The sequence below is a fragment of the Saccostrea cucullata genome, unplaced genomic scaffold, assembly GCF_032062105.1.
Source record: "Saccostrea cucullata isolate Sc308-1 unplaced genomic scaffold, CSIRO_AGI_Scuc_v1 ctg665, whole genome shotgun sequence".
In the NCBI taxonomy this organism is placed as follows: domain Eukaryota; kingdom Metazoa; phylum Mollusca; class Bivalvia; order Ostreida; family Ostreidae; genus Saccostrea; species Saccostrea cuccullata.
This window is the reverse complement of record NW_026930279.1, coordinates 380,259-393,104: the sequence shown is the minus strand read 5'-3', so window position 1 is coordinate 393,104 and position 12,846 is coordinate 380,259. Positions and strand designations below refer to the sequence as shown.

At 32.6% G+C, this 12,846-nt stretch overlaps 1 protein-coding gene across 1 annotated transcript; it reads left to right on the top strand.

The window, feature by feature from the left end:
* The first annotated feature begins 3,467 nt into the window (after positions 1 to 3,467).
* On the top strand, positions 3,468 to 5,328 carry LOC134283573 (uncharacterized). The gene is made up of 2 exons (XM_062766089.1): positions 3,468 to 5,008; positions 5,099 to 5,328. The coding sequence occupies exons 1-2, from the start codon at positions 3,575 to 3,577 to the stop codon at positions 5,195 to 5,197; spliced, it is 1,533 nt and encodes a 510-aa protein (XP_062622073.1). The 5' UTR covers positions 3,468 to 3,574; the 3' UTR covers positions 5,198 to 5,328.
* Positions 5,329 to 12,846: the final 7,518 nt, after the last annotated feature.

Below are 12,846 nucleotides of genomic sequence, written 5' to 3'. Positions count from 1 at the left end.
CTTCTCTTTAAAATCAGAAAAGCAGTTGGAAAATGAAATAAGATTGTTTTTCAACTCGCCTGATAAAACAACTTTAACTCTCCATTTTCAGGATATAAATGATTCAAAACATATCCCACTTGTAAAATCACATGTCATGAGCATTCGAAATGAATATTTGAAAGATGATACAGTCTGTCAACATAAAATTGTATGCATCATCATTCATCTTACAAGGAATGCCCCCATGTGTTCATTATTTTCTCTGTTTTCTTTCGAATCTGATTGGTTGTTGTCTTTTATGGATACTTTGGATAAACCATTAGTTCCTTTCAGAAAAGTTCAAAAACTTGTGTCAGAAATTTTAAGACAAGCCTCTTTAGAACTGCCTACATTTACAGATACTAGTGATGTCGAGAGTATGCAAACTTTGTCAGAAAACAAATTTGGTGGTGACATTTTCCTAGAAACAATTGTTTTAAGGGAGATAATGTGGGGTTTTTCCAGACTCTCTTACGATAGCAATCGAATTAGAGATCTTAAAGCTACACATCAACTGATTTCAAAAATCAGTAAGTCTTTAGAAATTCGAAATGCACTTGTGAAAAAAATTCTATTTTGGATTGAACAGAATGTGAATCAGGAAACTTGGATAAAAGCGATTGCGTGTGACAACTATGTTTTGGGAACATTTGGAAGTTTCGATTCTGCACTAAAGCAAAGATTACGAGAACTTGTAAGAGACCCACTTGCTAAAATTCTGCACGAGCTAGAAGAAAACTTATCGCTAGATTGTATTTTGCAATTGTCTGATGCGCCTGACAAGCTACAAAAGGAAATAAGCAAACTCTGGTCGGAATCATTCTTATCAAATGATATTGTTCCGTTAAATGATGTAGTTAGACAACCAGGACCCTCTTGTTACAGTGTGTCTGGATGTTTTGTGATGTTGAAGCTACCATTTTCAAAATATTTCTTCGATATAATCAATGGCATGAAAGAAGATTTTTTTGCAGATATAAGATCAACATTTATACAATGCATTTCAGAAGATGAAGAGTTGAGCGAAGTGTCGGTTGATCTTTTAATCTCTTCAAATGTCATTCCAAAAAAGATTTTTAATGAAGTTCTCCAAACATTCTCAGAAAAGGTTAAACGATGCCTTTCTTCACAGAAGAAATTTTTTACATCTGCTTTGGTAAACCTTTATATAGAAGATTTTTACCAATTGTATTGTCTTCAAAGAGGGTACATCCTTTTCGAAGGAAAGCATGTTAAGGTTTTGCATTGGGTGATTTCTCATTTGGAAAATTATTCGATGGCAAGCAATCAGAAAAATGATGTGTTTCTGAGACTTACAAATATGCATACGTCATTATGGTTGCACAGAACGGTTATCGATGGAATTTTTAATTTGCTAGATGAAACATATCATGAAACAATTGAAAGTACTCTTTGTCAAGCTGAAGTAAACGCAGATACTCTGCTTAATACTGAAGCTGGAGATAAGCCTGAAACTGGTGCACAATGCAGCATATTAATCCAAGAAAATAAATACTTTTCCTCTCTTGCTGACGAAATTTGCACGGATATGTTCCCAGACAGCAAATGCGAGGATTTTGAAAAATGGCAAGTGAAAGCAAATACTTTTCTTATGTTTGCATCAGAAATTAGAGCTTCTTCTGAAAAAATAGTCCTTCTCAAATTTCTAAACGACCTTATTTGTACTGTTGGCGCACCATTTTTAAAGGTCTCAAAACTTCTAAAAAATTTTATTAAAGAAGTAACTGAAAAAGGGTACACATTACCAAACAACGAGTTTCTTCAAAGATTGGTTTGCACATTTAAAGGAATTCCAAATACCGAGATTACACCTGATACGATATTCAAGTGTTTTAGTTATTTTGGGATAAGATTGATAAAAGTAAAGGCAGACGATGTGAATGTAAGGAAAAAACTAATCATATTATTAAAAGACAATTTCAATTATCTGATACCAGAAGAACCGATAGCTGCAGGAGCTTTCTTGGAGGGGATACTCAATGAAGCTTTAAAAACTCTGGGTAATAAGGAATGCATAGTATCATGGTTTCAGAAAAGCGAGTTTTTTTTCATGCTTGATACCCTAAACACAAAGAGTCCTAATGGTATTCTAAGTTCATTGATTGGGGATTATATTGAAAACCATTTATTATCAGCTATCTTAACCCAGGGAGTTCTAGAAAAGGCAAAAGAAGAAGACCCGCTGCTTTCTCAAGTAAACTTGATTCGCAGTAAGTTGTCTGAGGACAGCAGATGGCCTATGTACGTATTGCATACCTGTTTTTTGAGATGTTTTATTTCTCAATCTGTCGCTGCTATCCAAAGAGGTGTAAATGAAACTTTTTTGTTAAAAATATTATCAAAATTATTCTTATTTGACAATGTGTCTTCTAATCAACCCAAAAGCATAGAGATTGCAAAACTAAAGAAATACTTTTACCGTTGCTTACAAGGTGGACTTAATTCTCTCCGATTATATAAACAAGTTTATTCCTTGAAAGAACACTTTGGAGATCATGGGACACTATTCTCTGAAGTATCAAAAGAGGCATGTAAAAATTCTCCCGATTTTATTATTACTGCTGCTTTAAATTATGACGAGTATGTCGAAGTCAAAACTTTGATGGATAAATCGGCAGATAAACTTTCTAAAAATGTGGATCTTCCTGTACTTGAAAAGCCCGTTGGAAGTGTTTTGTACCTGTGTAACTGTGTTTTTGCAACACAAATATTTCAACTTCCCAGACAGAGAAGTATTTTGCCAAAATTGGAGGATTTTCCTCTCAAAGAAACCCAAAAACAAATTCTACGCATTTTTTCATTGAAGTCGCCATTTCTTTTGCAGAACGTAAGCCCTAACGAAGGCACATCTGCAAAAAACTTTGAACTTCTTACTTTCGTTTCAACCATGTTAGTTTCCTCATTTCTTCCTTCAAATCCCGTTCTTGATCTACTCAGTAACCCCAATTCAATTAAAAAGGACATGTACTTAAAATATTTACAGCCTGTCATAAGATTACAATCGAATTCATTTAAAATCTTCTCTTGTAAAAATATTCATAGGGTATGTTCGTTAGATTACCCTTATTGTGTACTCTGTTTTGAAGCAAGAGTCAAAACTGAACAAGTTCAACACTGTGAAAGTCCAATTGTTTGCAAAATTGTGGTACGTGAGTGCATAAAATTAATATTACTGGGTTGTATGTTGGCATGTTTGGCAATTAACCCCAATGCTGATGCAGTTTACAAACAAGTTCTAGAATGCAGAAGTCCAGAAAAAGAATTATCACGTTCTGTTGAAAAACAATGGATTAAAATGTGTGATCTTCTTAGCCTTACTGAAAATGAATTACTGAGATTTATACCACTACTGATGAGAAAGTTTTGTGAAGAAAGCCAATGGCTATTTGATGAAGAACAAATAGAAAAAGCCCTACGATGCCGATACCAAATTCTTGACGAATTTACGAAAAGAAATTTTAGCATAGATAAAAAAAGCACGGTACATTATCAAAAAAGTGTCGATGCTTTCAAATATGATACGTTAGAAGAAATGAAAGACTTAATTTTACGTTCTAAATATGACATAATGCCAACAACAGACTGTTTGTTGGGCGAAATCGAAATGCAAAATCTACAAAAGAAATATCCTATTTTGTATCTAATTTTACATCGTTTACATTTCATTACCTTGCTAAAATTTTTAGCGCCATGTCTAAAATGGCACAGAACAATTGCTGTTCTTGGATGTTTTTACCTTAAAAAGTGTGATTGTAGAAAGATGCAGACAGGAGATTTCTTAAAAACAAAGATTGGTAAAAAGAAAAAATCAATAAAAACACATTTTGATCATTTTATTACGTACTGGAAGGATTTGTTTTCTAATGAAAATTTTCAAATGATACGAAATATTGAACCCCGACTTCGTAATCTTACAGAATTCAAAGAAACTGAACCGATTGAAAAATTACTGATATTGGATGAATCATCTTCATTATATTTGACAATAAAAACTTTGGTAGATGTTCAAAACAGTATATTAGATGAAGTCCTCGATATCACTTGTTCAAAGAGATGCACCGCAACTTCATTTTGTGGAAAATATATTTCCAATAAATATATTGCCACGTTTCCTGTCGTTCCAGTGATGGACATGTCGGACATTGAAATCATTCCAGACTTCTTTCCAGATTATGCTATGATTTATGCACAAAGAAGCAATCGTTTACAGTGTTCAAAAGTAGTATTTGACTTTGGAAAAATTGAAGCTGAGGCTGCCGTTCATTTTTTTTTAAGAGCAAAATATATTCAATTTGAAAAGCAGAAGGTTATGATAACATTCAAAGATGATATAGCACAAAGTTCAGTTGCTAGACTTAAACACATTCACGGTTTTTATCCTCGAATAGATGCAAATGATCATAGACTAGAAAATGTTTTGTTGAAGCTCCGTTTAAACTCCAGTGAGGCAAATCACAATCTTCTAACCGTTCTCGGAATTATTATTGCTACACTTCCATCACCTCCCATGGACCCAGACAAATTCCTTTCGCAGTACCTTACAGAACACAAAAGCGATTTCTCGTTACTATCGAGTGAGATTGACACGCCTACCGACGCTCGAATGAAGGACATCGTGGATATTTATGAAAAGCTTGAAGAAATCAATGGAGAATACTTTCTTGAAACTCATCCACGAAATTTTAACGAAGACCCCCCGGATTTTGTAGTTTTCAAATTTAATAGGAGTAAGGAAGATCAATGGAAAAAAATACATCGAGGAATAAAGGTGTTTGCACATAGATCACTGTTGAATTCAGAGGCTGTAGAACTTGAAGCAGAGCTGAGGAGCTATATGCAAGATGAGACGTTTTGGCCAATAAGTGTGACAGATGAGGAAAGAAAACATTTGCAAGAAATGATGCCATCTGCAATTTTAGTAAAGCACATTTGTAAAGTGTATGACCGCATCAAAACGAATATAGAGGTATATCATTAACCATTTCATTTGTAATCATTATTTGAACAATATAATTGTATTTATGTAAATTGTATATCATATTTCTTTCTTTTTCAGATTCCAGAATCATTTGATAATGAAAAGCAGTCTAGAGGGCCAAATTCAGGGAAAATCTTGGCAATGAATTTAACTCGCACGTCTTTATGTCGTACGTAACAATTAAATATGTACAGAACAATTTAAAATTTCCATTGCTTCATGCTCAGAAATGTTCTAAAGCCTTCGCATCGGATTCCTATTTTAATCATATGACAATCTGTTTTTGTAAAATTCCTCTTATGATAGAAAGCCATAATTTGCAAATTTATAATCTAATGTACTCGATCGTGTCTTATTCATTTAATCTGAGATTTGGATATTTACGCTGATTTGCTAAAATAATAACGTGCAGAAAGTCTAAATTTAGCTAAATATTTGTATTTTATTTTTCAAAATATTTTCCAACCCTCTGATTGGCCTAAATGTGATAACATGTTAATAATATAACAGAAATAGAAATAATATTCTCTGTAAATCAAAAGAATTGACTTAAGGACAGATGATACAAACGAACTTCTGTCATAAAATTGAAAATGATAATTTTAATCATGTTTTGAATTACTTAAAAGTACATGTTACACCCGCGTTGTTTTTCATTCTTTTATAAACCAATCTAGGCATCCTTTTTTCGTTTGAATCATCTGTCCTTAGCATTGCTAATATGCTTTGATGTTAAAAAACAAAATGAAAGTAAAAAAAAAAAGATACTTAGATTTTAAATTTTGTAAATACCTGTGAATATTGTGATGATCTGTATTAATTGTTAACAGGAAACAAAACTTGAATATGGATCTCTTTTTTAAAAGTCACACTAGCCATGTTTCTTTTTCATTAATTCATAAAATATGATATATAATTATATTTAAAGAATAAGAGAGTAAATTGCAATTTATTAAAAAAATAAATAATTGGTACATCAGAATAAAAAAAAATAAAGTGACAGAAAAAGGTAACTTTAATTTCCGTCTGAAAACCTGTTTTTTTTTATTTTCCAATTTTGTCTTTTCAATCTCTCTAAAAATTAATATGAGAAAAGAAGCCATTTCAATCGGCCAATCCATCGGTATATCGATTTCACGGAATGCAAGTCGATATATCTTTGGATCGAACTCCTAAAAATACTATATAAGTATGATAATATGAACTTTAGGCTTTGTTCCAATATATATATATATATATATATATATATATATATATATATATATATATATATATATATATATATATATATATATATTGTTTTATTGGTTTTTTGGGGGGTGCAATTATTGCAACCATAATATTGATTTTAGAAAAAATATTATATTAGATTTTCGGTTATCATTTTATGTGTCTTATTCAGAAGCATTTTAATGCCTTAAACATTTAGAATTCCTGAATTAACAACAAAATTAGAATTTTAATCAGAAAAAAATATTGTTTCATGGACCCTGAGTTTTCTCATGAACACTTTTTCATGTTTTTGTGCATAGAATGAAATGGTAAATAAAATTTTCGTCGGGGCTTTTTACGAAAATTTGATAAAAATATTAAAAATGCTCATTATCAATTGTCATATTTATGTTTGTTTGTGTGTGTGTTCTATGTAATAGGTTGTGTGAGAGGGTGAGTGTGTGTGTGTAAGGGTGGGCATGTATGCATTTGTGAGGGTTTGTGTGTGTACTTATAAGTACGTTTGTAGGTCGGTGTGTTGGGGGGTGAAGGCTTTGTATTACGGAACACATATATTGAAAACGTTCCGATTTTTCTTTTACACTACTATTTTATTAAATTCGATTTTTTTGTCATTGTTAAATAAAAATTAAATTAGTACTCAAAAATCGACAAATTTTAAATACATTAAAGTAGAGATTCAGAAAAAACTGTGATTTTTTCCATTTATTCAGTGATTACATCTTGCACTGCAGTTAAATAACTACTGAAGAACCATTGTTTTTTATTATGTTGCTTTTCATCTTGATGTCGAATTCCAATTTCAATCTTATTTATCTCTTATGCTGCACATTGTGTCTTATGATAACCTTAAGCTTGTTATTTGTAATGCTACACATATCATTACACTGTACAGCGCTGGATTGAAATTCTGATAAAAGCACTTTGAAATTCATATGTATTGTACAGCTTCGTATAAGTTTCCAAGTACGAATATATTTTATTATGTGGTTAACAAATTTTGATTTAATGCATGCATAAGAAATTGCTTGTAATATTGCTTAAGAAGATGAATGCACTCATATACATCTTTAAACTTATTTTTAATATTATGGTGTACATGAATTTTGACTAGAACGATAATATACTTTTCTGATTTTATCTATGTTACATAAATATAAACAAATCTATGTTTTAAAAATATGTAAAAAGGCACAATAATGATAAAAGTATGTTGTATCACTATAACTCATTTTAAAAGTATTTCATATAATTTAAATTTTTTTTTAGTAGATATGTTTTGTTTTAGATTAGAAGTTACATTGTACCCGCTTCAATAAAGATAAAACAACGAAGAATATGTTTTGATTTACTCTTCAATGACTAGAAGGCTAACTAGTTTATAAAGATTTTGGTTTCTCTGTTGTCAATCAGAATTTTTTTCTTTTTCGAGTTCGTTTTTAAGCTTACCTAAAGCTTAAATACTTGAAATTAGTAAAATTAAAAGTCAGTCGGCCATGAGAGTAAACAAGATGTCCATGGTGTTAATAGATCACATAAGTATCATGTAAAACTTTCCAACAATTGAATAGCTTCGTTTTTTAAACCAAAGGCTATGAAATTCGCAATTTTGAAAGAGGCACCATTGTTTATTATAACTATACACTTAGCTCGCTTACTTTGGTTACTTTATACCAAGCGGTAGATCAGAGTAACAAGGACAAAATGAATTTCTACTTTATAAGGAGTTGTGCACCCCAACCCTCAGGAACAACTATTTCTCGGGGCACGCATTTCAAAAGTCTAGAAATTTTAGCATAAATATAAATTCATCATAAATGGTTGATTAATTCCAAGGAGCAGATTTCAAAGCTTTAATTTATTTTCAGAATATGTATCCCCCTCCCCATACCATATACTCCTGACCAATGGCCGGCCAAGGGCCATGAAATCAACCATTTTGGAAGATGGGTTTTTTTTCATCATCATTAATATGTACATATACTTAGATTATTGGCATAATACTAAGAAGCAAAAGAAAAGCTTTTTTTTTTACAGAATTCATGCATTTTTGCTATATAATCATTAGAACCCCGCCCTAATACCAAAACGCCCGACACAGGGGCCCTGAAATTCACAATTTTATAAGAAATAGTCTTTTTAACATAACTATGTACTTCGTTAGTTTATTTTAGGTTTCGTCAAGGGTCAACATGTTCAAAAATTTATTTTTACAATAGACCCAAAGCTATGTGTATAAAGTTAAAACTTTTACAGTTTATAAATTTTTCATTGATAGAAAGTATCATTTTCACTTGATAAAAAAATATTTAGAGTAATATTTATTGAGAAAATTTCTTCTTAAAAATGCATGCATTTTATGAAATAATACACCTAATTAATTCCGTGCTCTTAGTAAAAACCATCATTGCAGAATCAAAATATGTTTTTCAATGAAGGGCAAATAGGACTGGGATAGCCTCTGGAAAGTTGTTTTCCCTGTTTATTTTGTCCAAATGTTAAGACTTGAAAGTGAAAATACATTGCAAATGGCGGATTCTATAGTGGTCTTGTCTTTATACATATCATGCTTTCAATAACAGCCTTCCAGGGACCATTCACATCCAACTTGCCCTTCAATGATAATCATATACTATTTCCGCAATGTTGGTTTTCACAAAAAGGACAGAATTAAGCAGGTGCATTTTTCTTTAAATATGCACATTTTCTGATGCAATTTTTCTCAAAGAATATCTATTTTAACATAATTGTTATCAAGTGATACTTTCTATGTATTTATCAATTATATATTTATAAACTTTAATCGTTTTGACTTTATACCACACACAGTTTTAGAGCTATTGTAAAAATAATTTTTAGACATGTTGATCGACGTTTGACGAAACCTTAATACCCAGGAGCCCCGTGGGGATCCGGGTTTGAATAGGTCCTCAGTACCCCCTTGCTTGTCGTAAAAGGCGACTAAATTGGGCGGTCCTTCGGATGAGACCGTATAAACCGAGGCTCCTTGTCACAGCAGGTGTGGCACGATAAAGATCCCTCAGTGCTCAAAGGCCGTAAGTGCCGAGCATAGACCTAAATTTGCAGCCCGTCACCGGCAATGGTGACGTCTCCATATCAGTGAAATATTCTGGAGAGGGACGTTAAACAGCATGCAATCAATCAATCAATCAATGATTACTTCACATAACAAATTCGAACGGATTTTGCCTTCCATATGTTACGTTTTTTTAGATAAAATGGAGTCAACTGGAATAGCTCAATCGGCAATCCTCGGCTGACTCCGCTACGCTCCTTTCAAACGGTTATGTGCGAGGTACGAATCATCCGAGGAACTCCGATTGGGAATAGCCACTTACACGACTTGCAGACGTCAATGTAAACAGGAGTTTAGCGAATCCCGGTCCCGATCAAAGAAAGAATGTTGATAACGGTTAGAGATTCATACTTTCAAAATATATATATCGGTATAATAAAACAATTGATTACCCCTTTTGAGGTCAACATGGTGAAAAAAGGACCCGAGACCTGGCCCACGAGGTGACCTGACCTAACCGAGGCCGCGCGGGTAATTAATTGTATGATAATATGGCGATGAGGAACATTGTTTTCGATTTTTTCGATTGAAATGCACTCTCAAACCCTATTGAAATAAGTATTTCAATAGTGGTCGTATTTCAATGCTGGTTGCAACACCCTAGTCTAGTTATGACCAGGGATAACAATTTTAAAAAGGAGGTCAAACTACGAGGCCAACATCAAAAGGTCAGAGGTCTTGCTATCAAATGAAAGGTCTTATCACAAGAATTAAATAGGTTAATAAAATTATGGTCAAAGTTTGCATTTTAAAAGTAGGTCAAACTCCAAGGTCAACGTCAAAGGGTTAAAGTGATTGGTATCCAATGACTCGGTTATTCTAAGAAATTACAAATGTGAAGTATTTTGATAAAAGCCTTATCTCTTACCGTTCAAAAGTTATGACTAAGGTTAATTTTTTATAAGTACGGAAATCTCCAAGGTCAAGGTCTAAAGGTCAGGGTTGTTGGTGCCCAATGAAAGGTCTTGCCACAAAAAATACATATGTGAAGTATAAATGTCCAGGTATCTACTGTTCAAAAGATATGGCCAAGGTAAAAGTTTGGAATTTTTGTGTAAAAGAGGGTCATACTCCAAGGTCAAGGGATCAAATTTGGTGGTACCCAAAGAAAGGCCTGATCACAAGGAATATACATGTGAAATAAAAAAATCATAGATCCACTAAATCAAAAGTTATGGGCAAGATTAAAGTTTTTGCGGACAAACAGACAGACAGAGAGACAGACAGAGAGCTGAACAGACGGACGGACACAAAAAAATATATATATACTCCCGAAACTTCGTTAACAGGGGCATAAAACAAATTATTATTAATTGATTGATTGATTGATTGTATATTGTTTAACGTCCCTCTTGAAAATTTTTCACTCGTATGGAGACGTCAACTTAAGCCGGTGAAGGGCTTCAAATTTAGATCTATACTCCGCACTCAGGGCCATTGAGCAGTGAGGTTCTTTATCGTGCCAGCGCCTACCGTGACACGGGACCTACGTTTTAAGGTCATATCCGAGAGACCCGTGACTTTCACTTCTAGTGCCAAGCGCTTGGCGAAGGAACAGTCACTACCTTTGTTTACGCCTTAGGTATGACGCGGGGCGAACGAGAATCGAACCCGGGCCTCCCGATCACGAAGCGAACGCTCTACCACTAGGCTACCGTGACCGGTAAAATTATTATTAAATATTGAAACAAGAGCCAAAAAATCCATACCAGATATATTGATTATGAAGCTACTATCATGATATGCAATCAAATATATGTTGGAAAAGAGTGAAGTACAGACCCCCCCTTCTCACATTTGAAAGTATAAAATCATAAGGTTAAATTGTTTATAAAAAGTAGGGGGTCAAATTTCTATGGGTATCATTTTTCAACGTGTGTGGAGTCGTAGAATTACTGGTCTGGAATGTTTCTTACGGTCGATAAGATGACCTTAATTGTCGAAGTGACCCTTGGTCATTTTTCTACATAAAAAAAACGCCTTATTCAATATTCAACGGGAGTAACTTTTTTTTGTTGCTACACCGGCCTCGTTTTATTGACGATCGGGACTATTGGAGGCTCCAGAGAATTGTTAACAGAGATTGAAGAGCACCCATAGGAATAATTACAGCGCGATTTGATGAAAACAGAGCAACATCTTTGTCTCACAGACTGTCAAACGTAGACTTAAAGAAATTTGTTTCACAAGATGTGTATAAGAAAAAAGTTGTGATTAAAAATGTAAACCGAAAGAAATGCTAGTGATGTAGTGAGAAGAGATTGTCGGGTGAATAAACTCAATGGTCAAAAAAATTTCAGCGATGAACCTCAGGTATATGTCGATGAAAAACAATCGTGTTGTTTAAGAAGTATTAATATAAGTTCTTTTGCCCTAGTAGGTCAACTTTCAATACGGTTTTTCGCAGGAGTTGTCTCTCTTCTTTTGGAAACGAGGCATAAATTACCTTTAAAATAGTCAAATGGTCTGGATGTCTGATAAATTATATTACATACCAGCTAATACATGTAGCTGTGTCAATCGAATAAAGAATACATAAAAATGAGTAATCTCCCTTAGTTGATTTAAATGTCTTTAATAATGATAACAGTGTAATTTAATGAAAAAACATCCATGCTTTTAATTGGAAAGGATTATTTAAGTTATATGAAATAAAAGATAAAATTTCTAATTTTACAATAATTAACATTACAGCTACACAGCTTATTTGTAAAATTAGTTTTACAACTTTACACTTATTTATTCATTTCACTTAGTCCTACATATATATATATATATATATATATATATATATATATATATATATATATATAAAACTTAACTGGGGGGAAATGTCAGATAAAATATCTTTATTTCTCATTTTATACACTAGTACACAAACTCTTAAACATTAACTCACCGTTCAAACACCTTTTTTCACTCATTTTCAAACACAATCAAAATCAAAATCATACAAAATAATATAAAGAACAGACCTGAGATCCCTGAAATAAACCCTCATTGAATGAAAATGTAATGAACACCCGATTGAAAATAGTAAAATCAAGTCACAAAATACACCCTGTCATTTTGGACACAATGATTGGTATGGCCAGTTCTAATCAAAAATAGCACACTGCCCCCCAAAATCTAGACCAATGAAATTTCATTGTCGGGTCACTTCATAGGCCACTGACCTCTCAAAGTTTATAACTACAAGTCTGTATAGCTGTATAAGGGAAACTTATATCTAACAATTCTAAAATAATTAAATAAATACGAAATTGCTGAAATATAGATAAGTTAAATGTAATAAATTCCTGGAAATAATAATATCAAAATTGTTTAGTAGACAATAATACTAATATGCAAGTCAGATAAACTCAAAATAGTAAAACCTTAAAACTATATACTCTTTTCAAATATGGAGTTAATGTAGATAATTTCACAATCCTGATCATTACCCAACTGATCAAAATTAATTATTTAATTATTAGCAATATTCGCCTAGGCCTAT